At 41.2% G+C, this 26,516-nt stretch overlaps 1 protein-coding gene across 11 annotated transcripts in view; it reads left to right on the top strand.

The window, feature by feature from the left end:
• The window catches only part of dop (microtubule-associated serine/threonine (MAST) protein kinase dop), a 103,620-nt gene that overhangs the window by 61,781 nt on the left and 15,323 nt on the right, over positions 1 to 26,516 (top strand). For 4 of the 11 annotated variants that reach the window (XM_089739925.1, XM_089739917.1, XM_089739922.1 and 1 more), the window contains 25 exons: positions 1,578 to 1,678; positions 2,239 to 2,364; positions 3,139 to 3,264; positions 3,987 to 4,068; positions 5,117 to 5,221; positions 5,684 to 5,848; positions 6,939 to 7,054; positions 7,964 to 8,101; positions 9,429 to 9,534; positions 10,748 to 10,947; positions 11,827 to 11,897; positions 12,505 to 12,614; positions 13,379 to 13,496; positions 14,475 to 14,599; positions 16,068 to 16,170; positions 17,699 to 17,841; positions 18,414 to 18,503; positions 19,024 to 19,154; positions 19,828 to 19,964; positions 21,035 to 21,161; positions 21,591 to 21,717; positions 23,230 to 23,331; positions 24,696 to 24,767; positions 25,222 to 25,347; positions 26,171 to 26,262. In XM_089739925.1, coding sequence (XP_089596051.1) covers positions 1,578 to 1,678; positions 2,239 to 2,364; positions 3,139 to 3,264; positions 3,987 to 4,068; positions 5,117 to 5,221; positions 5,684 to 5,848; positions 6,939 to 7,054; positions 7,964 to 8,101; positions 9,429 to 9,534; positions 10,748 to 10,947; positions 11,827 to 11,897; positions 12,505 to 12,614; positions 13,379 to 13,496; positions 14,475 to 14,599; positions 16,068 to 16,170; positions 17,699 to 17,841; positions 18,414 to 18,503; positions 19,024 to 19,154; positions 19,828 to 19,964; positions 21,035 to 21,161; positions 21,591 to 21,717; positions 23,230 to 23,331; positions 24,696 to 24,767; positions 25,222 to 25,347; positions 26,171 to 26,262 — 2,939 coding nt within the window. Of the gene's footprint in view, positions 1 to 1,574; positions 1,679 to 2,238; positions 2,365 to 3,138; positions 3,265 to 3,986; positions 4,069 to 5,116; positions 5,222 to 5,683; positions 5,849 to 6,938; positions 7,055 to 7,963; positions 8,102 to 9,428; positions 9,535 to 10,747; positions 10,948 to 11,826; positions 11,898 to 12,504; positions 12,615 to 13,378; positions 13,497 to 14,474; positions 14,600 to 16,067; positions 16,171 to 17,698; positions 17,842 to 18,413; positions 18,504 to 19,023; positions 19,155 to 19,827; positions 19,965 to 21,034; positions 21,162 to 21,590; positions 21,718 to 23,229; positions 23,332 to 24,695; positions 24,768 to 25,221; positions 25,348 to 26,170; positions 26,263 to 26,516 lie in introns of all 11 variants that reach the window. The other 7 variants (XM_089739920.1, XM_089739919.1, XM_089739915.1 and 4 more) reach the window with 3 other exon arrangements.

Raw genomic sequence — 26,516 nt, 5'->3', positions numbered from 1 at the left:
CCGTTATGGTCTTCTTATACAATATGATGTTGCGAATTCTGTAATAGTTTGTTCCTAAATATTTGAAATTAAGTTTTTGTGATAAAAATAAAGAACAATGATAAAAAGATAGAAAGACCTATTAATTCTTTAATGAAGTACATTTTTTTCAATATCGTTAATTTTGATTCTGCTATAAAGAAATGTTGTGACCAACTAGAATATGCCTTAGTTGAATCATGCGTCATGCGGTTGAAAACTACGCACGTAACACAATATTTTTTCATATTTTTTAAACGTATCAATACCTAACACGGCAGAACGGAGTGTGTCCACGAATGCTCAGAGTTATATTTTATGTAATCTATTCAGTGTTAATGACATGGCTCAGGACAGGTAATTTACAAACCTTTTACCATTAGTGTAAATAAGTGAAATACGGAACCCGAATGTACCGTATAAATGTTTCTTCCTTCTTGGAGTTTGTGAGTAGTTTGAAAATAATTTATGGGTATTTTGTGGATAATATGGAGAAGAAAAGCTACGAACAGAAAAGTATGGCAAATTCTAGGGAGGGCCTTCGCTAAAGAGCGATCTTGATATACAGAAGTAAAGGCTTTTAAAATTTGTTTCAATTGTAAACCGTTGTAAGCCCTTGAAATGCGTTAATGATATCTTCAAATAATTTTGTGTTGTAAAATATATTCTTTAGTGGAAAATATCTTTTTTAGGTATATTAGGGTACACTCACATTAACATTTTCTACAGTAAAATCATAGTTTAAATCAGACTGACTAGATCATCTGTATTAAATTCTACGTCTTTCGTTTTTCAAAACGGTTGATATCAAAATTCAAACACGACATCTGCATCCCTAATTATAAATTCATTTAGTACGTTCCATAAATAAATTTTGTTTGAATTCTCCAACGATGACCCAAATTTGTCGCGACAATATCGCCTCAATCTCGAAACGTTATGTGGCTGTTTTGGCTCGTGCTCTTAACAAATGACTTGGTCGACTAAATTCTTTCTTGTCCGGGGAAAAAGGATAATTAATGGGCTAAGATTCTGAAGTTTTTGTGTGAATTCCCTTTTTTTTTTTTTTAATTGCCTTTGTAGGCAGACGAGCATACGGCCCACCTGATGGTAAGTGGTCACCGTCGCTCATGGACGTCAGCAATGCCAGCGGCAGAGCCAAGCCGCTGCCTACCTGCCTTATAATTATGTGGTAACTAGGTAGTAAGAGTTTTTGCACGTTTTCTCGAAGTTTTTGGCAGCAAAACTGCATTTTCATCTCTAGTTTAGTTTTTAAACGACCTGTTCGAACCTCTGGTGTCGATGAAAGTTTATTGTAAAACAAACATTAGCGTCAATACTTGAGCCGCAATGTATACGTTTGTTCCAATAATTTTTTTTATTGCTTAGATGAGTGGACGAGCTCACAGTCCACTTGGTGCTAATTGGTTATTGGAGCCCATAGACATCTACAACGTAAATGCGCCACCCACATTGAGATATAAGTTCTAAGGTCTATAGTTACAACGGCTGCCCCGCCCTTCAATAAGTTAATGTAGGACTCCTCCGCTCTGTTGCAGTCACAATGCTCGTCCCAGGAGCGGTTGCTGGCCGTGCAGACGGCCTGCGACCCGCAGCCCCGGGCGCCGTGTCCTCATTGCCAACATCAGAACTCGCTCAAGTAAGTTCTAGTTTAATTCTATTGGATCAGTTAAAACGTCTATATTAATCTGGTATCCTTGGACAATATTATTCCCTGTAATTCTCGTGAATTTTCAACTACATTTCCAATATCTTCTGTCTCTATTTTTTTTCCTACGTAAGCTGGTAGCCTTGAGAGGCTATGTCAGTGTAACCGAGCGCGTAGGTGAGTTTACGGGGCTCTAACCAGAGGATGTTGCTAACAGTAGCCCCAGCAAGAGCAACGCTTCGTTGAATCTACCACCGGATCGGAAACGCGACCTACTGAGAAGATCCGGCGAGAAACTCAGTGGGCTTTTTCTCATCTTCTTGTTCTTGTTTCTATCTCACATTATATTCGTTCGGAGTAGCATGCTGTCCCTCATTAAAGCCATTCGATATGTTAACGGAAAATTCCAGCACTAGTATTTGGTAATATCATTAAATTCGAAGGGTCAATACATTTTACTATGAGACACAGCAAGATTTGAAAAAGGAGTTTGCCTATACAAATGCTTCAAGAATAAGAACTTGTTTTAATATCCGTATTTTCTCTTGCAGCAGTTCACAGGGCAGCGGTATGAACAACTGGGCGTCCCTTTCGGATAGCGGCGGCAGTGGCAATGCTGGAGCCCGCGCGCCCTCACCGCAGGGCTTGTCACGACGGGTCCGGAGTCGCAGTCTTAGGTGAGGCCATGCTTACTAATCCTCTTAATGAATGTTTATTCTTTTTAGCGAATCAATTATAGCAATTGGCGTGTAGTAAAGGTCACTGATTCCAAAAAAAAGGCTTTTTCGTTTTTATTGTTTGGGAATTATCTGTGTGGTATGCGACAAAGGGAAGATCTTCCACTGAACGGGTGATAATGCTCGGTAGACCAACGGTCCCAATGTTGTTCTTCGGAACTTGTATATGTGTAAGTTTATCTTGAAAATGTCGTAAGCGTGATTCAGGCATCTGTCTGTTCTGGCTGCCCACCACATCTAGACAAGTTCAGACTTCTATTTTCATTGTAATGAATCGACTACTCCACCCAACTTTGAAATGTAATAAGATTAATTTTAAACAATAAAAATCTCGTCAAAAATACGCCTCAAATTTACATTGTGTATATTTTTTAACTACCTGTGCTGATAGCCTTGAGATGCTATATCAGCGTTACCCTGCTGTTTAGGTTAGCTCTCGGGGCTCAAACCGGAGGCGTTGCTAACACTGGCCCTAGCAAGCGCGGTGCTTCGCAGAATCTACCACCGGATCGGAAAAGCGACCCACTGAGAAGATCCGGTGAGAAACTCAGTGGGCTGTGTCTGTGGGCTAATTAACGCGCCGAGCCCTTCGTTGCAAGCCATGGGTTCGGCGAGGTGACCGGACATTGTATCAACAACGGCTTTGCTGTTGCTTAATAAAGCCCTTTTATAAATTGCACCTTCAGTCTATAGATATAGAGTGCATTGTTCCAGCAGTCCTTCCCGTTCTATCGGCGGCTCGTCGGGCGGGGGGTCCGGCTCGCGGGACGACGCCGTGTCGGCCATGTCGTCCCTGTTCGCTGCCAGATTCCCCGCCGCTCAGAAATCTATGGACGACAAGTTTGTGTCCCATATTTATCGTTAGGGTCACCCCGAAATATTATAATTGCCCACAAAATCGTGGTATCGCAGCGAGGATTTATTGTTTTGCCATAGGTAACCTATAACACGGTAGGTACGTTCCTACAAATTCCCGCGTTGTGCGAAATCGTGTTATACGAGATTGTAAACATCTTAGCTATAAATAAATAAATATTTACTAACAATCACGCCACGTTAACTGGTCCCGTGATAAGTTCGTAAAGAACTTGTGTTACAAGTACCAGATAACAGAAATAAATGTAAGATTTTTTATTATATACATACACATATTTAATATACATCCATAACCCTGGAAAATACATTTATATTTATCATACAAATATCTTCCCTTGGCGAGATTCGAACCCGCGACCCTCTTGTGTAGTGACCATGTCACTTAACTACACCAGACGGCCATACCCATATATTGTGTGTTCATAGTGCATAATGTAATTTTCGAAATAATTTTAAACAAAAATCATGTTATCGTGTTGTAGAAGTACCGTGTTATAAGAGAGTTTACGAGATTTTTTCTTTCCCTGTTAAAGCGGAACCGTGTTGTAAAATACCGTGTTATAGGAGGGTAAACTGTATCGAATTTATCCTAACAAAATGCCAATAATTAGATAGTTTACCCTACTCATAAAACTTTATAAAATACGTAATACCTTCGATAGCATACTGAATGTCAAATGTTTCAGATTAAGAGGACTAATCGATGAGCTCACGGAATTGGATAAGAAACCCGATCGGCCGCCTATAGAGAGATTCGTACAGAGACAGGTATACCTTTAGAAACTGCTGATACGATTAACGTATAGCATTATTGTAGAATTGGGATCGTGGCGCATGAAATAAAAATATCCCACTTCTTTTTTTTCTCCACCTTATCCCACTAGGTGGGGTCGGCACACTGATTTTTCTCTTCCATTCTCTTCTATCAGCCGTCATCTCAACATTCACTCTCTCTCATATCGTTATTCACACACTCCATCCATGTCTTCTTCGGTCGAATTCTTCCCCCTCTACCTTGCATTATAATTTCCATACATCTCCTAGTCACATGCATATTCTCCCTACGCATCACATGTCCATACCACGATAACTATTCCATATTATGTTGCACTTTTATTGCTTTCTACCAAAATGTTCTCTGTTATTATAATTAAAATTTAAGTTACACCTTTCTTTTAGAGGAAGAGGTAGACCTAAGAAGAAAATGGATGGATTGCGTGAAAGTCGATATGTGTAAGAGGGGAGTGAGCGAAGAAATGGGATATGATACAGGAGTATGGAAGTAAGAAGCATGTTGCGCCGACCCAAGGTGACTGGGTGAAAGGACAGCAGAATGATGATGAAGTGACATCTTTTGTACGCCTTGCTCATTGAATCGCCTTCGCCATCTTGCTTTCTTTCAGCCATTCTCTTTTCCCTTTCTTACCATGTTGTTGAATGAATGAAATGAATGAATGAATGTTGGAATTATTACCAAAAATGTCACCCTGTCTGATTAAAACCAGTAGTATAATTAAATTAATTAGTAAATTCAACATCGATAATAAATGCCTTTTTTTTAAAATGACTAAGTTAAATACTTGATCGGTGACGAGCGTCAACAACAAGATATCATAATTAAATCACGACTTATGACGTCATCGCCGTTAAAGTGCGCGCGTGCGAGAGAGACAGATATATTATAGGGAGATATATTCCCGCTCCACCCACTATTGTTCTTAAGTCCTTTTATCGTCTACCGTAAAATTGGAATATATGATGAAAACATTTGACAAGCGGTTAATTGTAACTAAATACGCAGATATTCGGTACATAGGTTCTGGAGATGGCTCGCGACTGCCTCCACAAGTCGGAATCAAAGCAGGTGACCAGCACCTACTTCTACGACATGGCGGACAGTCTGGACCGGCTACTTGCAGAGGTGAGTTCTTCCACGCGACCCTCAGTCCAGTATCCAGGGGTATACACAGCCCACTGAGTTTTTCGACGGATCTTCTCAGTGGGTCGCGTTTCCGACCCGGTGGTAGATTCTGCGAAGCACTGCTCTTGCTAGGGTTCGTGTTACCAACGTCATCAGGTTTGAGCCCCGTGAGCTCACCTACTAGTTGAGGCTACGCTGATATAGCCTCTCAAGGCTATCAGCTTAGCTCCTCCATTGACCATAGCTTGAGGACATTACTCAGCTCTGGAGGCAGGATCTTGCCAAGATATTATAGTCTCAAGTATAGTTACAACGGCTGCCCCGCCCTTCAAACCCCAACCGCATTACTGCTTCACGGCAGATATAGGCAGGGTGGTGGTACCTACCCGCGCGGACTCACAAGACGTCCTACCACGAGTAAAACCCTTCTGCAGCATGATAGTATCCGGTTACATTTTGCAGACGAGAGAGAAGTCAGCCGAAGCGGGTGGTCAGGTGGCGCCGCTGGTCAACCGGCTGATCCTGGCGATGGCCCGGCCGGCGCGCCTGCTCGAGTGTCTGGAGTTCGATCCCGAGCGGTTCTACAGGCTGCTGGAGGCCGCGGAAGGACACGCCAGACATTTGCAGGTAACATGAAAGAAATTTATAAAGGCGCAACCGAAAATACTTTGTTTTAAAAACCTTTGGATGAAAGGACCGGTGTGCATGGTGCGAGTTTTTAATACGCTTTTATTAGCTTCAGACGTATGTATGTTAGTATGTGACGGAATCTTTGAACATGATTTTGACCCCCTTCAAAACGTCGGATTAACTCGAAATTTGCTATACTTATTAAGGACCGAAGACAATTCAATATTTAAAAAAAAAATAACAAATTCGAAAAAATTTTAAATTCAACTAAAAAATGAAAAATAAATAATAGTTTAAAAACACTAATAAAATACGCTTTTATAGAAAATACTACTAAAAAAAAGCGTGAGGCGCATGGTATCCGTAGTTATAAATATTTTATGAGTAGAAGGATTATTTTGATCATATCCTGAAAAGCACTCAACGATTTTTTTACACTAAAATAATTTTTTCTTACGCTATTTTTAATTCAAATTTATTATAATTCATTTTCTATTTTTCTATAAAAGCGTATTTAGCTTTTTTAAACTATTATTTATTATTTAATTTAACGTTCTCGATAACGTAAAGGTTAACTCACATTTGTATGGAGTAAGAACAGCGCCCCTAGCGGAAAACGTAGGCAAACGTTCCAACTGCATACAAATTTCAGTTAACTTTTACGCTATCGAGAACGTTAAAACTCGCACTAAGCAAACGGGTCGTCAGTTTTCTGGTGAAATGGCCCTGTATCCCTCGTGCGTAATGTCCACCATAGGGTCCATAGGGTGACCACGAATACATTATTTTTTTCTTTTTTTTTATTGCTTAGATGGGTAGACGAGCTCACAGCCCACCTGGTGTTAAGTGGTTACTGGATTCCATAGACATCTACGACGTAAATGCGCCACCCACCTTGAGATATAAGTTCTAAGGTCTCAAGTATAGATACAGCGGCTGCTCCGCCCTTCGAACCGAAACGCATTACTGCTTCACGGCAGAAATAACCGGGGTGGTAGTACCTACCTGTGCGACCTCACAAGAGGTCCTTCCGCCAGTAATTACGCAAATTATAATTTTGGATTAACATAGTCTACTTGATCCTCAGGGCATAACAGACATTCCACAGTACATAATCCACAAGCTGGGACTCTCCAAGGACCCGCTGGCCGAGCTGCACGCCCCTCCGCCTCCTCCCCTCCCGCAGAATACCTCTCCTTCCAAGTAAGATAATCATTCTATGCTTAAGTTTTATTTATTTATTTTTATTGCCCTTTTAGACGAGTATACGGCCCACCTGATGGTGAGTGGTTACCGTCGCCCATGGACTTCAACAATGCCAGGGGCAAAACTAAGCCGCTACCTACCAGCCAACTACGAGATGTTTATAAAAAAAAAGCCCTCTGAATGGTAAACGTTCTTCCAAATCGATAGAATCTAAACGAGGTGTGCTACCTACCTTTCATGTTCCATCATTAAACCAGCTCGATGGTAAAATAAATATTAATGTATGTCTCTCTCTCTCTCTTGATTCTCTCCCTTTTTGTCTTCTCAGTCGCGTCACTCTTGACAGAGTGCTCGTGATCGCCATGTAGTGTTGGAAGGGGCAGACTTGATGCGTCTCACGATGTCGCGCCATCTCTCCCTGCTCGAGGCCATTCTACTGCACTCATTTAGGAGACCTCCCACTGCAGTTTTAATTTGGTCGGTCCACCGCGTTGGTGGCCTCCCGCGCGGTCTTGTACCATCAACGCTTCCCTGTACAACGAGGCGTTCTATGGACCGGCCATCTCGTCGCGAAACGTGTCCGAAGAAATTCACCATTCGAGACTGTACTATACCAAATAGACGCTGCTTGATGCCGAGCTCCTGAAGTATCGAGACATTAGTACGAAAGTCGATCCACGAAACTCCAAGCATTCTTCTCCAGCACCACATTTCCAGAGCGTCTATTTTCTTCCTTTCCACGTCTCGCACGGTGTCCACGTCTCAGCAGCGTATAGAAATAATGAGAATATAAGTGTTCTAACGAGCCTGATCCTTGTCTTACAATTTTACCTAAATTCCAGTATGATACAATAATTTAAAGGAAATTTATTTTTTCAATGTACTATAAGATTGTGTCTGTTGCAGGCTTCGCGGCCGCCAGTCGCCCCCCGGCTCGAGTTCGGGGGCGCCCCCCTCGGAAGCCGACTACCAGGTCATAAAGCTCATATCGAACGGAGCTTACGGAGCCGTGTATCTAGTCAAACACAAACAAACGAGACAGAGGTGTGTGGTAAATGCAGATAGCTTTGTTTTTAAGTAAAGAAAGGACCGGTGTGATTTGAAACTAGATGAAACGAAAAAGCGACACTAAAGAGAGACAAACATATCGAGGAGTGAAGAGCTATTTGGTTCAAGCGAAATTTACATTTGTAACTTCGCTTCGCTTCGGAAACATTAAATTTTATTATTGATAATTGAGTTCCACGATGCTACCCGCAGTGATTGTCGTACCGTGGGTGAAGCCGCGGGGCAAAACTAGTCTAAAAAAGTAGCCTAAGTTACTCCTTACATCATCAGCTATCTATCAGTGAAAGTTTCGTCAAAATCGGTCCAGCCGTTCCAGAGATTAGCCGGAACAAACAGACAGACAGACAAAAATATTCATATGCATGTAGTAGTAGTAAAAAGAGGCAATTACATTTCTCTACGGCCTTCTATAATCACTTAACACCAGATGAACCGTTAGCTAGTTTACTCATTTAATCAATAAATAAAAATTGCCTGCTGTACAATGAAATATAATAATTTTATAGGTATAGTAGATTGGGGGAACAGAGATTAGTTAGAATAGGGACAAATCTGGGATGTCACAATACTTTTGTTGAGTTGCTAGATTTAACTTTGTTGAACTGAAAATGATTTTTATTGTGTATATTTTGTAATGAACTATGTATAATAACGCATCGTATATAAAAATGTAAGCCTCCGGAAGCATTTTAATCTCAATTTTATTGGTATTACTCTAAGAAAAACCATTGAAAATATGTGTTGAATTTGGAAAGGCTCCAGATTCCCCCCAATCTACGGTACGCACTTTTTAGCACGTCCGAACTGTTTTTCTTCTTTTTATTGCCGTTGAAGGCTTATTACCCATCTTATGGGAAGTGGGTACCGCGGAGCCCATGAGTGTGGTCAAACTCTCAGTGGTCACACGCCGCAAGAATGGTTGCTTCGCGCTAGATATAAAAGAAACGGTGGCAGCTCTCCAGAGGGATCCACAACACTCAGTCAACTTACTATTTTTGCTGGTGGTAGGACCTCTTGTACGCACGGGTAGATACCACCAACCCGCCTATTTCTGCCGTGAAGCGTTTCGGCTTGAAGGGTGGGGTAGCCGTTGTAACTATACTGAGACCTTAGAACTGATATCTCAATGTGGGTGGCGCATATACGTTGTAGATGTCTATGGGCTCCAGTAACCACTTAACCACACCAGGTGGGCTGTGAGCTCGTCCATCCATCTAAGCAATAAAAAAAAGGACCAATTTTTTTCAAATCCTCCTTCAAATTGAATTTCTGTGGACCGTCATTAAGGAGGAGGTTCCCACAGGTTCGCTATGAAGAAGATCAGCAAAAACAATTTGATACTGAGGAACCAAGTGGAGCAGGCGTTCGCCGAGAGGGACATCCTCAGTTTTGCTGATAATCCGTTCGTGGTGAGTCCCTTACCAGCTGCGTACGTGCTGACTGACGTTGAGGTTCTCCGGGTGTACTAGTGTAGGACGATGCCACAGGGTCGGGGTTCGAATCCCACAGGCAGGTCTTATTTTTTCTAATGAAATACGTACTTGACGTTCATGAATGACTTCCACGATGAAGAGAAAACAATTGCAGTTAAAGGAGGTTTTGTGACAGTCAAGCTCTGATGTCTATGAGCCCTGGTAACAATGGTGACGCCGGGAGGGCCGTGAGCTCAGTTACCCCACTCTTCAAACCGGAAAGCATATGCTGCGTCATAAATAGGCAGGGTGGGGGTACGGGCTCAATACGATACTGGTCGTAGGACCTCTTGTGAATCCGCACGGGTAGCTACCACCACTCCGCCTATTTCTGCTCTGAAGCACTAGTGTTTCAAGGTTGGCTGTGAGCTCGTACACCCATATATGCCATAAATAAAAAAAAAATATATATAGTATAGTAAATATATATGTATAGTATATAGTGGTATTGTGAAATAATTTTGTTCTGATCTTTGAAATTCCCACTTATTCGTAAGTTGTAAGCCTTCGTCATTGGCTAAGTATATATTGGCGGTGCCACCACTGGATCGTTTTGTTACAGACTCCCCGTGTTAGTTAAAGTAATGATACATCTCTTTCAATCACCACTGGTGCTGAGTAAGCATTGTGAGAAATCTCTTGGTAATAGTTACCGACCGAGAGTCACTCAGTCGTATTTAGTCACCCATCGGGAGCGGTCTTGAACAATATCTCCTTTCTGCCAATTTCTATAATTTAATCGTTTTTGTAATTAAACTAATAAAAGTGAAATCTCTTCTTCAAAATTCCTTTTGAAGTGAAACTTCTTTAGGTGCATGAGGGTAAAATTTTTACAGATGTAACGTCACGCAGGTATGCAACGGAAGTGTCGAAAAATTTTAATACAGCGCCATCTACGAGATTTTTTGTAGTGAATTTCAATTTAGTATTGTACGTGACGTTAAAATATCGATTCACAGAGGGCGCCACCTCATACTATAAAAGATGATTTAGAATTATTCACTAATGACAAAATTTTACATATACTTAGACATTTATGATAATTGTTTTTTGAAGGTTTCACTTCTAACACGTGTGAATTGCACACATGTTTCTTTTTTTTAAAAACCTAATCGGGAGACCCCGCATAACAGTTCGTTGTGCTGTGCAGGTGACGATGTACTGCTCGTTCGAGAGCCGGCGGCACCTGTGCCTCATCCTGGAGTTCGTGGAGGGCGGCGACTGCGCCACGCTGCTGCGCGCCGGCCCGCTGCCGCCCGACATGGCGCGCCACTACTTCGCCGAGGCCGTGCTGGCCGTCGAGTACCTGCACTCCTACGGCATCGTGCACCGCGACCTCAAGCCCGACAAGTGCGTCTTCTCTCGGTGTACTTAAAGCCTAAGTACTCTTCGTGAGCCTCCTTTGAAGAAGGACATGTCATAGCGCTGGAGAAACACTGTAGTTAATTAGGGGGCTAAGTCCGGAGCCGGAGACTTTATTGAGGCTAAGCACAAATACAGTTATATAACTAAACTAGCTGTACCTGTCCGCTTCGCTGGGCATTTAAAATTAACATTATTATTCCTCACCCCCACAAAGATTCTCATCATTCACGCCCCCGCAACTGGTGTAGGGAGTCCAACGCTGATATAAATATTAGCCTATCCACTAAGTACATGTATTTTCTACATGGATACCAAGTTTCAAGTCAATCGGATGCACGGTTCAGTAGTTATAACGGAACATCCGTAAAAACCACTGTAGATTTATTTATTAGAATAGATTCGCCAAGCTCATCTTGTTTAGCACAGGCTGTGACGGAGCACGCCCCGCCCCTTTCTGCCGCAAATAAATTCAGCTATTTGGTGACTTTAATTTTGTGCCTCGAAAAGAAATGAAGCATTTACAACGTGCAATCAAGAGACAAAGTGGTTCGGTTTAAAATATCTTTGAAATTAAAAAGAAATGATAATTAAATAAACATTTATAAAGTTTTTTTCACATTTTTTTTTATTGCTTAGATGGGTGGACGATATCACAGCCCACCTGGTAAAGTGGTTACTGGAGCCCATGGACATCCACAACGTAAATGCGCCACCCACCTTGAGATATAAGTTCTAAGGTCTCAAGTATAGTTACATACTTGTAATGTTTTGTAAAATATAAATACGTAATGTAAATATAAATGTCTAATGATTTTAAATATAATTTTTTAATGTGTAAATTTAATAGCACACGACTTGTTTCAGCTTGCTGATCACGGCCACCGGCCACATCAAACTGACAGACTTCGGGCTGAGCAAAATGGGACTTATGTCGTGTACGTAGAGACTATAATTGTTTTACATGTTATTAGAAAAAATCTTTACCGACCTTCTTATTTGACATTTATTGAAGAACGGAAATGACAACAAAAAAGAGACGAAGAGATATTTGTTTTGCGCCAGAACGAAATAGAATACTTCAGAAGGATTAACTTTGATCGCACGTGAACGTCTTTGTTTTTCTCTGCAATTAGGCATGCGGTCTGTGGTTCGAATTCCGAGTGCACTATACGTGTGAAATATAAAAAAAAAACTTTTTTTTTAATGCTTAGTTGGGTAGACGATCTCACAGCCTACCTGGTGTTAAGGTTATTGGAGCCCATATACATCTACAACGTAAATGCGCCACCCACCTTGAGATACAAGTTCTAAGGTCTCAGTATAGTTACAACGGCTGCCCCGCCCTTCAAACCGAAACGCATTACCGCTTCACGGCAGAAACAGGCAGAGTAGTGGTACCTACCCGTACGGACTCACAAGAGGTCCTACCACCAGTAAATTTTTGAAATAAAGTTTTTTTGAAATAAAACCTTTTTTATTATTGTATCAAGTTTGTATATTGATCTGTTGAAAATTGTCTCAAGTTTTCACGTGTGTTTACAGTGGCGACGAATTTATACGAGGAGTACGCCGACAGAGAGGCGCGGCAGTTCTCCGACAAGCAGGTCTGCGGCACTCCCGAGTACATCGCGCCGGAGGTCATACTCCGACAGGTCAGTCTGGCGCGCGGCACGGCAAGCACCCAGACCTACATCATCCACTTGCATCCATTTAAATTTGCGTAATTCGTTTGAAACCTCTGGGTCTGCGGAGGGACCTCGGTTCCCTCTGTATTTTGTACCGTATGTTCCATGGGGAGTGCTCTGAGGAATTGTTCGAGATGATACCGGCATCTCGTTTTTATCATCGCACCGCCCGCCACCGGAGTAGAGTTCATCCATGCTACCTGGAGCCACTCCGGTCATCCACAGTGCGTTTCCAGAGATCTTTTTTGCCACTTATCATCCGGCTATGGAATGAGCTCCCCTCCACGGTGTTTCCCGAGCGCTATGACATATCCTTCTTCAAATGAGGCTTGTGGAGAATATTAAGCGGTAGGCAGCGGCTTGGCTCCGCCCCTGGCATTGTTGAAGTCCATGGGCGACGGTAGCCACTCACCATCAGGTGGACCGTATGCTCATCTTTCTACAAGGGCAATAAAAAAAACACTGGTGGTAATAATACCTCTTGTGAGTCCGCACGGGTAGATACCTCCGCCCTGCCTATTTCTGCCGTGAAAAAGTAATGCGATTGAATTTGAAGGGCGGGGCAGCCGTTGTACTGTAAAAACTGAGATCTTAGCACTTATATCTTAAGGTGGGAGGCGCATTTACGTTGTAGATGTTTATGGGCTCCGGTAACTATTTAACCACCATATTGATGCGTGATGCGTGCTCTCACGCATCTATGCAATAAAAAAAAAATCCTTCCGCTCCAGGGCTACGGGAAGCCGGTGGACTGGTGGTCGATGGGAGTCATTCTGTACGAGTTCCTGGTGGGATGTGTGCCGTTCTTCGGCGACACCCCCGAGGAGCTGTTCGCTCATACCGTTAATGGTAAGTAGGTCCAGTGGGGGTTGCAAACTCTCAGTAATCGTTGTGTTCTGGCTGGGGGATACCTAGAGGAACTGTACCTCATCCCTTCCGGTAGATGTTGTTAGGAGAGTAAAGAATCTGAATATATTATTATATAATAGCATGCTGTTGGTGCTAGCTTGAGCAGTTGCACCCTGCCCAGACACATGGCGCTGTAACCGATTAACACTAAACATACCATAACGGGTCAAATGACCCATTTTGAACTTTTGCATTGAAAATTCACGTATCATCTTATTGCTTTTGCACATTTAACTTCATGATTTTTTCTTACCAATTAATATACTATTTTTTTGTTTTGTTTATTTTGAGTAATACCTGTCGGATACCGTTATCTATCTACTATGGTAGAAATAGGTACCAGTTAGTGTTGGTGTGATTAGTTTTAATATCACATGAGCCATGAGCCTTCTCATCCATACCATTATCAACATTATCCGACCAGTCTGTTATCGCATAAAATCCTTCAGCTCTAAATAAGATCAGCTGAAACAAATAAAAATTATTATTTGGTTTAGATGACATAGAGTATAAACGTTATTACTTGGTGTAGATAACATAGAGTATAAATATTATTACTTGCTGTAGATGACATAGAGTCCAAACATTATTACTTGGCGTAGATGACGTAGAGTATAATCATTATTATTTGGTGTAGATGACATAGGCTACAAACTTTTTTATTTGGTGTAGATGACACAGAGTCCAAACATTATTACTTGGTGTAGATGACATAGAGTATAAATATTATTACTTGGTGTAGATGACCATGAACATTATTACTTGGTGTAGATGACATAGAGTATAAATATTATTACTTGGTGTAGATGACATCAATGTCAGAGTATAAATATTATTACTTAGTGTAGATGACATAGAGTATAAAAATTATTACTTGGTGTAGATGACATAGAGTGTAGACATTCTTATTTGGTGTAGATGACATAGAGTGGCCGTCGGAGGAAGACTTTCCGATTGCGGTGGAAGCGAGAGCCATCATCACGGAACTCCTCGCGCGCAACCCGAGGGACCGGCTCGGGACTGGCGGCACCCATCAAGTCAAGGTCAGTGCAGACTCTAGTCTGGTCTCGCAAGAAGGGCACTCGACTAGGACGCACTAGGCATCTATATGAAATGTAGTATAAAAACACTTAGTAATCTTGAGTTCAGGGATTCGCACTTGAGATATGCAAGTTTATGGTCACCGTCATAGGCTACAGCAGTGCAGTAGTGTGTTGCACGACATAAAGCCACTTTTCAGCACTCCACATCCAAATGTTTACTAGTAGCAAATAGTAATAGTCAATCTGTATTATACTATTACTTATTAATAAACAGAGATTCTTTTTTTTTAAAGATTGGTTTGACAACTTAACCTTTCAAGTCAAGTCGGGACTTTTTGGCGGGAACGCGAGGAGTGAAGTTGTGTGATTTGTTTTATTTTGTCTATTTAGTGTTTCTTCAGGTTTAAATGTGTAATAACGGTGGTTTATTAACTGCTTAATATCTGTGAAAGTGCACAAATGTGGGAAAATGAAACAAAGCCGCTGGACGTAACTTCTCGGGATCCTCCAAAAAGTCCACTGAAAAATCTTAGTAAATGACCACCATTTTACTGGAACTATATTTCATCCCATATCATCTCATTTCATTTCATCCCAGTTGATTAATGTCTCAAATTAATCATCTTCATTTCATTTCACTCCATATATAATTTAAAAAAAAAAATATGAATATAAATTAAAATTAGTCATGACTTAAAGGTCTCAGTTACCAGGTCATAAAATCCCTTTAAAAAAAATCAAGTCAAATCGTATATGTTCTTCTTAAATTCTATTGATTAATTAGTTGATTGATTTGAAACTGCTAATCAATTAGGATGTAATTAAATGAAACGAAATGTGATGAGACGAAATTAAGTCTTAGTAAAGTGGTAGTTTTTTACTGAGACGTTCTCAGTGGACTTTTTAGAAGAACCCAAGCGTCCAGCGGTTTTGTTTCATATACTCACATTTGTGGGTAGTCATAGATTATACTCCGTACAACTAATACCGTACCGTAAACAAATACACAACAATGCACACTTTCGCTCCTCGCGTTTCCGTCAAAAAGTCAAGAGCTTCGTCGATAATCTATCTTATCTTCTATCTATATATATAAAAATGAATTGCTGTTCGTTAGTCTCGCTAAAACTCGAGAAAGGCTGGACCGATTTGGCAAATTTTGGTCTTGAATTATTTGTGGAGTTCCAGAGACGGTTTAAAAGGTAGATAAAAATATGAAAATGCTTGGAATCAAATAAAAATAACAATTTTGTTTTTCCTTTGATGTGTCCCCCGTCGGACGGATTCCTTTTGTTTGTTTTAAGTTTATTTTATACAAAGTTTAGGTATTTTATTTATCGATTGAGGCACTACGAAGTCTGCCGGGTCAGCTAGTTAACGAATAGAACTGTTTGCCCACGTGTGGGCGTGCACTAGTCCCCGGCATCGCCCGCCTGTCTGCAGTGAGGTGACGTAACTTTTTCGACAGGACCACGTTTATTTCTACGGCTTGGACTGGAACAATCTGCTCAGGAGGAAGGCCGAATTCATACCGCAGCTGGAGAACGACGAAGACACCAGCTACTTTGACAGTGAGTTTTTTTTTGTTTGTTTGTATGTCAAATTTCTATCGTGGTACCAGGGTTGTCGCCCGCAACAGATTAAAATATTTAAATACGTGATTGCTATTTAAACACGTCTTATAAAAAAGAGGTTTTTAAAAATCAACGACTCTGTGCTGTGCCAATGATATTGTCAAGGCCCGTGAGCGATGCTGTTTACTTATTATTCTACAGGGTAGGTTGCACTACGTTTTTGAATATATATGAACGAAATATACTTTTTTTATTGCTTAGATGGGTGGACGAGCTCACAACCCATCTGATATTAAGTGCTTACCGGAGCCCATAGATATCTACAACGTAAATGCCGCCACCCACCTTGAGATATGAATTCTAAAGTCTCAGTATAGTTACAACGGCTGCTCCGCCCTTCAAACCGAAACGTATTACTGCTTCACGGCAGAAAGCCGTGAATTTGATTAATTATCATCTTATTGTATTAATTAATTATGCTTACAATGTGTTGAGATAGCTAGACTACCTAAACAAAGTTAGAGTACATTAAAAGTTAGAGGATAAGGAAAGGTTAAGAGTTACACGGTGGACAGAGAACGCAATATATTGAAGAATGACGTCAGTGTTCAAGCGCGCTGTAATAACTTTGCTCTACTGTTGGAGCTCAGCAATATATTCAATACAATACAGTGATTCCCCTTATAAAACATTACTCTTATAACGCGTTTTCATATTTTACGATTTCAGTTTCTCGTATAACACGGGTATTGCCCCACATAACGCGGGTATTTCACACGTTATATTTCTGTACTGTGAAATTTATATTTTTTTTATAATTTGTACACTTCATGAAATTAATTTCGCGTACTTTTGCACATTGTGACAATTGTTGTTGTTAAAAAATTAAATTTAATTAATTTATTTATTTTGTGTTCCCAGTTTTTGAATTGTAAAAACCTTGGCTAAAGTGTATTATGTTTGTACATAATGCGTTATGTGAGGTCGCAAAACCGCGTTATGTGAGAATATTCGAACAATGCGTTTTCTATAACGCGGAACCAATCTACCGTGTTATGGGGGGGGGGGGATTACTATATATTAATTAGCAGTGTTCATGAGTGTCGTGTGAGTGGATAGTTCCGAGGTACACGTCTATACGGATCCATCAGATCCAATAACCCTTACATTAGACGCCTTCAGCTCTTAACACTAGGAGCAGGCTTAGGGAACCCGGTAACTACTCGTCGAACTCGACAAAGAGTTCGACGTGCAACCTAACCTAAACATCAGCCCGCTGAGTTTCTCACCGGATCTTCTCAGCGGGTCGCGATTCCAATCCGGAAGTAGATTCATTCGCGAAACAGCTACTTTGGAGTTGTTAGGTCTCCTTTGGAGGCGCTCGGGCAGCTGTTAGAAAATCCCGCCCCTCCAGGCTGAGCCCCTTGCTCGTCTACCTGATGAAACTTCAAAGGCCTCCACCAGTGATCTCTCAAACACAAAAAAAAAGTTCCGAGATGGGCACTGAGCCGCGTGTGGTGCGCAGGTCGGTGCGAGCGTTACAACCACAGCGAGGTGGACACGGACGAGGCGGCCGACGCGCCTGACGACGGAGTGTTCGCCGCCTTCTCCAGCACCTCACCGCAGTGGAGGAGGCACCATCACTCCTGCGCCGAGCACGACTCCCGGGTACATATCTTCGCGGACCTTGTGTCATTATTATAGGTCGGAGTAGGTAGATTGATTTAAGGTCGTTGACGTCAAATGTAGAGGATAATATGGATATGCCCCCAAAATATTGGAACTCCATATTTATTGTGATATCTGTTTCGGAATTTTGAAATTAGCATGAATCTGTGTTTAAGGTGAAAAAGGTATTAATAATATTAATCTACGCTACCAGTGCTAGCTAATGGTGAAAGAAATGAAATACTCATTTATTTTATACAAAAACACCTTTGAATAGTTATACCGTATTTTGTCCCTTTCTGTTGAATTAGAAATGACGCTTGTCAGTATGAGACAAAACTTAGACAGGGCTTTTTGTTACTTTATCTAATAAATATATAAATTGTTTCCGATCAGGATTAATTTTTTTTTTCTATTAAAAAAAAAAATCATGGATAAAATGAAATGTTCATATACCACCTACTCCGACCACTGGTCATTATACTTCATGTATTTTTAAGGAACTTCTCTCTTGTTTCACCTTGGGTCAAGTCATGCAGCAAAAGGTAAATAAAACATTATTCTGCGTATAGAGCACGGACAGCTGGCCTGGCACACCGGACAGCGCCGGGCCGCCCACGACGCCCACAGCGCCTCTGCATCATCATCATCCGAAATGTCCTGTAAGTTCTATATCCACAGCCGGGAACTTCGGCACTGTGTTTATTGGTATAAATCGAAATTCTCACCGTCTGACCAATTTTTTTTTTCTTTTACCTTAGCTGATGGTTTTGAGAGACCGTATCAGTGTAACCGGGCTAGTAGGTGAGCTTGCGGGACTCAAACCTGACCTTGTTGTTAAGACGAACCCTAGCAAGAGCCGTGCTTCGCAGAATCTACCACCGGATCGGAAACGCGACTCACAGAGAAGAACCGGCGAGAAACTCAGTGGGCTGTGTCTGTGGGTTAATTTATTCGCCGAGCCTTTCATCGCAAGCGACGGGTTCGATGAGAACGATGACCGGTCGTTTGGCCTTAAGTTTTTTTTTATTGTCCTTGTAGGCAGACGAGCATTCGGCCCAGCTGATGGTGAGTAGTTACCTTCGCTCATGGACTTCAGCAATGCCAGGGGCAGAGCCAAGCCGCTGCCTACCGTGGTCGTACCATACCCGGTCCAGTCGTTGATCTTGCTCTGTGTGTCAGGTGGCGGGCAGCAGCCAGCAGGTGTCGGCGGAGTCGTCGCAGACGGACAGCGAGGACGTGTCGCCGGCCGCCCGCCGCCGCGCGCCGCCCCGCCTGCACCTGCCCTCCGCGCTCGCCCTCACCCCCCGACTGTTAGTACTCCGTCCCGCACCACCAACATTCGCGGGCTCTCACCAGGATATTCACATCTCCGACGCTCCCGACCTGGAGGAAAACATGACATAGCTATAGCAATGTTTTGTATAAGCCGCGCCAATAAAGAAACGAATCGAAAATGGCGTCACCTGCACTGACAGATAGTAAGGTCAACAAATAAAAAGAAAGATAGAAAGAAAAATTTAGTAAATTGTAATAAAATATAAAAAAAAACAAATGAGAATGTACTTTACTTTACTTTATGCCCTGACAGAGGGGGAAGTGTCTCATTTGGGTTGCAACTTGCATAGACACTTAAGCTGCCAGTCATCTAAGTCTTACAACTCGAAAGTGAAAAAAACTCGAACTCAACAACAAAGTCAGAACTGATTTTTTTTGCATGCAGTACTCACCGTGTGCGACTAAAGACAGCAATAGCTTAGAGTGAGAGCGCATGATCGCCTTATACCAGAGTAGACAGATGAAACTGTCGATATTGAACATTGCTTCATTGATTGATAAATAAGACCTAATCGAAATGCTTGTGCAAGTAGTAAAATGTGAAAATCTTGTTGAGGTCCCGTCAAATAATAGTATTTATAACCTAAATAGATGCGTAATTTTAATTGTCCATAAATGGGTAAATGACTGATGTGTTTATTCATTCAGTTCGGACATCCGAAGAGAGGACCGGAGCATAGACAAACCGGATAGAACGGAGAAGACGAAGCCGACAGCCATCATGGCGGCTAAGTCTATGCGGCGTTCGGCCAGCACTTCAGGATTGTCTCTGGTTATACATCCAGGTAACGTTTTTAGCTTTTATCTTTATTATTATTATTTAAAACTAGCTGACCCGGCAGACTTCGTAGTGCCTGTTAAGGATTCAAATCTTCGCGCCACCGCTCCATATCGTTATGGCGTCTCATCGGCGTCTACTGTCTGGAATCTATGCCCACTATTGCGCACACGCCATTAAATTGCAATTTTTGTAAAAGTATTTTTTAATGCATTTTTTACAATTTAAAATAAAGTACACGTTATAAGTCGAATTATCGTCATTTAATTTAAAATCCATACCTGGCCCCTACATGGTCCTTCGAGCCGGATGGATATACTTACCAGCTCATACTTTGTTGAAAAAGAACATTACATAAAATACATAGAAACAACTAATGATGAAATTACCTAACATCAAATACCTGATAATAATAACACAATGTTAAACAGTTGTTAAACGAGAAGCTCAGTAAAATAATGACAAATTAACATGTAAATAATAATGAATTTTGTGATTAAATTATAAATTGTACACGTTATTAACAATGAAGGATTAAATTACCATTTTGAGACAGAACAATGTGGGTACATAATATTTTATCAATAAATTTAAGTCGATGCAAAATGTTACAAAACTCTAAATCGATAAATAAAAGGCCTAAACTTTTGTATAAAATAAACTTAAAACAAACAAAAGAATCCGTCCGAACATCAAAGAAAAAACAAAATTGTAATTTTTATTTAATTCCGAGCATTTTCATATTTATCTACCATTTAAACCTTCTCTGGACTTCCACAAATAATTCAAGACCTAAATTAGCCAAATCGGTCCAGTCGTTCTCGAGTTTTAGCGAGACCAACGAACAGCAATTCATTTTTATATATATAGATAAAATAGTTCATCATAAGCTGCATCATAAGTGCTTGAGTTAAGTTCTAGGATGAATATCGGCTTTGTAGTGTCTTATGAGCCTTCACTTAGCCGAGGAAAGTTTTTTAAAAGCGTTTTTAATATTTGTTTACGGCCATTAGAAACTAGACCATTTAGCCAATTATTTATTTTGTAAAATCGAGTGCATATATTGTTTGTCGACAGCCGACGACAGCACGCTGAGCGCGGGGGCGGGTTCGCCGTGCGCCGGCAACACTTCCTCCACCAACTCCTCGAGGGACTCCTCGCCGTGCAGAGATCCGCCTTCGCCGTTCGCTTTGCCCAATCATTCGTAAGTGTTGAGGTTTTTTTTTATTGTTTAGATGAATGGACGAGCTCACAGCCCACCTGGTGTTAAGTGATTACTGGAGCTCACAGACATCTACAACTTAAATGAGCCACCTACCTTGAGATATAAGTTATAAGGTCTCAAGTATAGTTACAACGGCTGCCCCGCCCTTCAAATCGAAACGCATTACTGCTTCACGGCAGAAATAGGCAGGGTGGTGGTACCTACCCGCGCGGACTCACAAGAGGTCCTATCACCAGTAAAATTCTAATTCTAATTCAACCATCATATTTTATTATTATTATTGTGTTTAAAAAGCTTGATATCTCCAACAGCTTTCTCCATTATCCTTCAACTTTCAATTTTAAAATAGCAGTATTCTTGGTTCGAACGTAAGTTCAATATAAGTTTTTTTTTTTTTTACTTTTCCAGTTTGATCCAAGCCTCGAAACCGCCGATGGTCGTGCGGCGCGGCCCCCGCGGGTTCGGTTTCACGATCCACACGGTCCGCGTGTACTACGGCGACACGGACTACTACACCATGCACCATCTCGTCTCGGTTGGTACCGTTACGTTACGCGCTGTGGTTCCGGATAAATAAAAAGCTCCACCAAAGCACAAATTAAAACCGTATTAGCACTTAGAACACCTCACAAAGACAGGTGATCCTTTCGCTGTTTCGCTTCTAATAGTTCCGATTACTAACTGACTGCGTGCCATCCTTACAACGCTTTTATAGTCGATACGACATCTCTAGAACTTTCGAGAACATTCCTCACAATTCGAGCACATTCGATGCGTGTTTCCGCTGACAATAGATGGCGTTGTACGTCTCGAGCGTTCTAAATGTTACTAGTTCCTTTGATATTCGTTTCCGCTATTCGGCGATAGATGGCGTTACTCTTATCGGCGTTACAATACTTGTGGCGCGAATATACAGGGTGCTCGAAATGTCAAGAGAAATATTGAGTGTGGTACCGCCACAGTTTTACAGTATAAGAACCGCCCCACCCTTCAAATCGGAACAGGTTAACGCTTCGCGGCAGCCATTTAAAGTATAAAATTTAGAAAAAATATCATAACAAAAAAAATACCACTTCGGTTATTTTAATGGGGTAAACTTGATTGAAGTTCAATTAAAACATCGAACTGTTGATGCTAATACCAAATAAAACGCAGCTATAATTACAAAGACGAATACTGTGCTACCAGCAGACCAATTTTTATAACAAACCTCTCACTTCACATATGCGTTTTTTATCAAAGATGTAATAATATTTTTTTCGAGTTGTCACCATATTGGTCTAATACGTATATTCTAATATTTAATCTATACTATCTATATCTATACTAATATATAAATCTACAGTGGTTTTTACGGATGTTCCGTTATAACTACTGAACCGTGCATCCGATTGACTTGAAACTTGGTATCCATGTAGAAAATACATGTACTTAATGGATAGGCTAATATTTAATTAAATAATTTTAACGGCCGTCTGGTGTAGTGGTAAGTGACATGGTCACTACACAAGGGGGTCGCGGGTTCGAATCCCGCCAAGGGAAGATATTTGTATGATAAATATAAATGTCTTTTCCAGGGTTATGGATGTATATTAAATATATGTATGTGTATAATAAAAATATTACATTTATATCCGTTATCTGGTACCTGTAATACAAGTTCTTTACGAACTTATCACGGGACCAGTTAACGTGGCGTGATTGTTAGTAAATATTAAATATTAGTAAATATATCAGCGTTTGTAGGGACACGTAAGCGCTTGCGCATGCAGTTATTGCATTACACTGCACCAGTTGCCCGGCGCCGGTCTTTATGTAAACACATGTACCATCTTACGGAATAAACGGTGTTTTCATAAAGACCGGCGCCGGGCAACTGGTGCAGTGTAATGCAATAACTGCATCCAAAAGCGTTAGACTCCCGAAACCAGTTGCGGGGGCGTTAATGATGAGAATCTTTGTGGGGGTGAGGAATGATAATGTTAATTTTAAATGCCCAGCAAAGCGGACGCGTACAGCTAGTTAATTAATAAATCGAATGTTCTAGGCCGTCAACGAGCAAGGCGCGGCGTGGGCGGCAGGTTTGAGAGCCGGCGACCTCATAACGCAGCTGAACGGCGAGTCGGTGCAAGGGCTGCTGCACACGCAGGTCAGACTCTGAAGATTTCCTATAAGACGACATTATATCGCACCTTTAGAATTATAGAGTGTCAACCCTAAAAATGTGTTTTTTGGTAAACATCGAATAAAGTTTTCAAATCGAAAAGACAGAGCGTGGTATGGACATGTGATGCGTAGAGAGAAGATGCATGTGACTAGGAGATGCATGGAAATGGTAGCGCAAGGTAGAGGGGGAAGAAGTCAACCGAAGAAGACATGGATGGAGTGTGTGTTGAAATGACGGCTGATAGAAGATAATGGAAGAGAAAAATTAGCTGTGCCGACCCCACATAGTGGGATAAGGCGGAGAAAAAGAAGAGAGAGTGAAAGAGACCGATGGATAAGTTTGTCTCTATATAAGCTACTATTGGTCATTTGATTACTAGGAGTCGCTGAAAAGGGTCGTTCTAGGTAACTTTTTTAATTAAAATCGAAATTTAAAAATTTTAAAATTGTTCTCTATAATTCTAAAGGTGCGATACCTATATACTGAAGCTTGAATTTCGTGTACCCCACCCATGTATCCCACCGCTGCTACCAATTTGTTATACGAAATTGAGAAAGGATCTTTTTAAAAAAGATTTTTATAATGAAACAGACATCAAAGATTTACGACGACAATGATGGCAATCGTTCCGTATGGAATTAGGAATAGGACTGACGGGGTAGGGAGGGGATTGTTCTCTAATAAAGGATCATAAGTGCTGACGCTATTCGGGAAAGTTGATGATGGAAGCAAAGCTAAGAACCAGAGGTTATCATAACAGTTCGCGCGAAATTAATATATGAATAGGCTACCGGCGAATGAGTAAGAATTTTTTTTTATCGTGACGGTTAGATTTCATATCATTTAAGCATCATCTACCGTCAGAGTACATTGCGTAGTCAGTTCCTGAAATTCTCGTTTCCGGAGATCTTTTCAGTCACGAACTGAATCCTGGAATATTACCACAGGACCATGACATGTCCTGTAAACGAAGCTTAGTAGGAGTTCATGGAGGAGGACGCCGTCATCTATGTTTATATCCTTGTTAATGACGATAAAGAGTTACTAACTGGGTCGTAAAATTGTCTTCTTTCGTCTTGTAACAGATATATAAGGCCAATGTCAGTTTTTGACTAACGTCACTTGGGGTTATTGCAATTCAGCAACGTGTCTTGTAAATTAGGGATGTCACTTATAACTATTTTTTAAATATTATGTAGCAATTGAATAATTGTCCAAAAAGTATGCCCATAACTCGAAATTTGTTGTCGTAATGCGTAGTATCTATATGAACAAGTGTATTTACTATACGGTGACAATCTTATGTGAACCGTTTGGTCTTATTGTAAAATCGTTTGTATTCGTAGGTGTTAAGGTTGCTATTGGCAGCGCCGCATGCGACGCTACGAGCGACACCACTGGATCAGACAACTATACAGGTATTCAAAACTGTTGACACATTCTACAATTTCTATTAATAACTAGCTGACCCAGTAGACGTAGTGCTTCAGTCGATAAATAAAAGACCCGAGCTTTTGTATAAAATAAACTTAAAATAAACAAAAGGAATCCGTCCGACGGGGGGACACATCAAAGGAAAAACAAAATTGTTATTTTTATTTAATTGACAAAGAATTGAAAAATTGAGTCCTTTTAAACCCTCTCTGGACTTCCACAAATAACTCAAGACCAAGATAAGCCAAATCGGTCCAGCTGTTTTCAAATTTTAGCGAGACTAACGAACAGCAATTTCTTTTTAGATATATATAGAATTAATATTAAATGTTTTTTTTTTAAATTACCATTTAGCCGACTTAACCTAATAGGTTATAATAGGTGTATGGCTCTAATAAAGAATAAAAAAAATAAAAATGACCATTTTCATTATTGAAGTCTGGTGGGCGTCGCCGTACCAGCGGCGGGAGGAGGGCGTACGCGCCCCCTCGACCTCGGCCCCGAAGACGATGCTCCCTGTTCAGGAGGATATCCACCAAACGCGCTACACAGGAAATGCATCAGGTAAAACATACATTCAGTTTCTTCTGTTAACATTTTTAAAGATGGCACCCATAGACACAGCCCACTGAGTATCTCGCCGGATCATCTCAGTGGGTCGCATTTCCGATCCGGTGGTAGATTCTACGAAGCACTGCTCTTGCTGGGGTCAGTGTTAGCAACACCTCCAGTTTAAGACCAGAGAGCTCACCTACACGCTAGGGTAACGTTGATATAGCCTCTCAAGGCTATCAACATAGGTAGTTGCAGTGATGGTTTTTTTTTTATCCCTACCTATGCTGATAGCCTTGAGAGGCTATTTCAGCTTCACCCTAACGTGTGTAGGTGAGCTCACGGGGCTCAAACCGGAGAGTTGCTAACACTGACCCTAGCAAGAGCAGTGCTTCGCAGAATCTACCACAGGATCGGAAACGCGACCCACTGAGAAGATCCGGCGAGAAACTCAGTGGGTTGTGTCTGTGGGTTAATTCGCTCGTCGAGCCCTTCGTCGCAAGCGACGGGTTCGGCGAGGACGGTGACCGGTGCTTGTGGTGCCTAAAAGCACCGTTAATGGACCGGGAGGATCCGTAATGACGTGCTTTGGGCGACGTCGACTGTTTACCATTCGGTCTACAGGATCGGGTATGTTAAATATGTATATTTACGATGCGATTGTGCCGGTTTTAGAATCTCGCAGGCAGATACCAATTTTTCCAATGAATTACGTGCTTAATAAATGCTCACGAATTACTCCTGCGGTATAGAAATAATGTCGTGCAACAAAACATATTTTTACTATATTTATTAATCAAAAAAAATGTTATGAATAAATTTGTATGTAACCCAGATGGTGTCGGGCGAGGCGGTGACGTCAGCGCCCCCCGCCGCGCCCCCCGCGCCCCCCGACGCGCCGTTGCACGCCAACACGCACTTCCAGAGGTGATTTCATTTTTACATAAGTTAATTGTCTGGACACTAGTACCCTAGCCAAAACTTCATTAAATAAATCATTTTTATATTAAACTCGTGATCCATTTAAACCTTAAGAAACATCAAATTTGAATGAAGAAATAAAATAATTTTCAAAGCTATTGTTCTTGCGCTCCTGTCCCCAAAGTTATCGCTTATTGTTGTCCGATGTAAGGAGTTCAGTTCTTAGACAATTATTAAAATCCGCTCTGCTACAGGTTTTA

This window comes from Bombyx mandarina, chromosome A1, assembly GCF_030267445.1.
Source record: "Bombyx mandarina strain Sakado chromosome A1, ASM3026744v2".
Classification (NCBI taxonomy): Eukaryota; Metazoa; Arthropoda; class Insecta; order Lepidoptera; family Bombycidae; genus Bombyx; species Bombyx mandarina.
The sequence above is the reverse complement of the archived record's forward strand: the minus strand, read 5'-3'. Positions and strand labels throughout refer to the sequence as shown.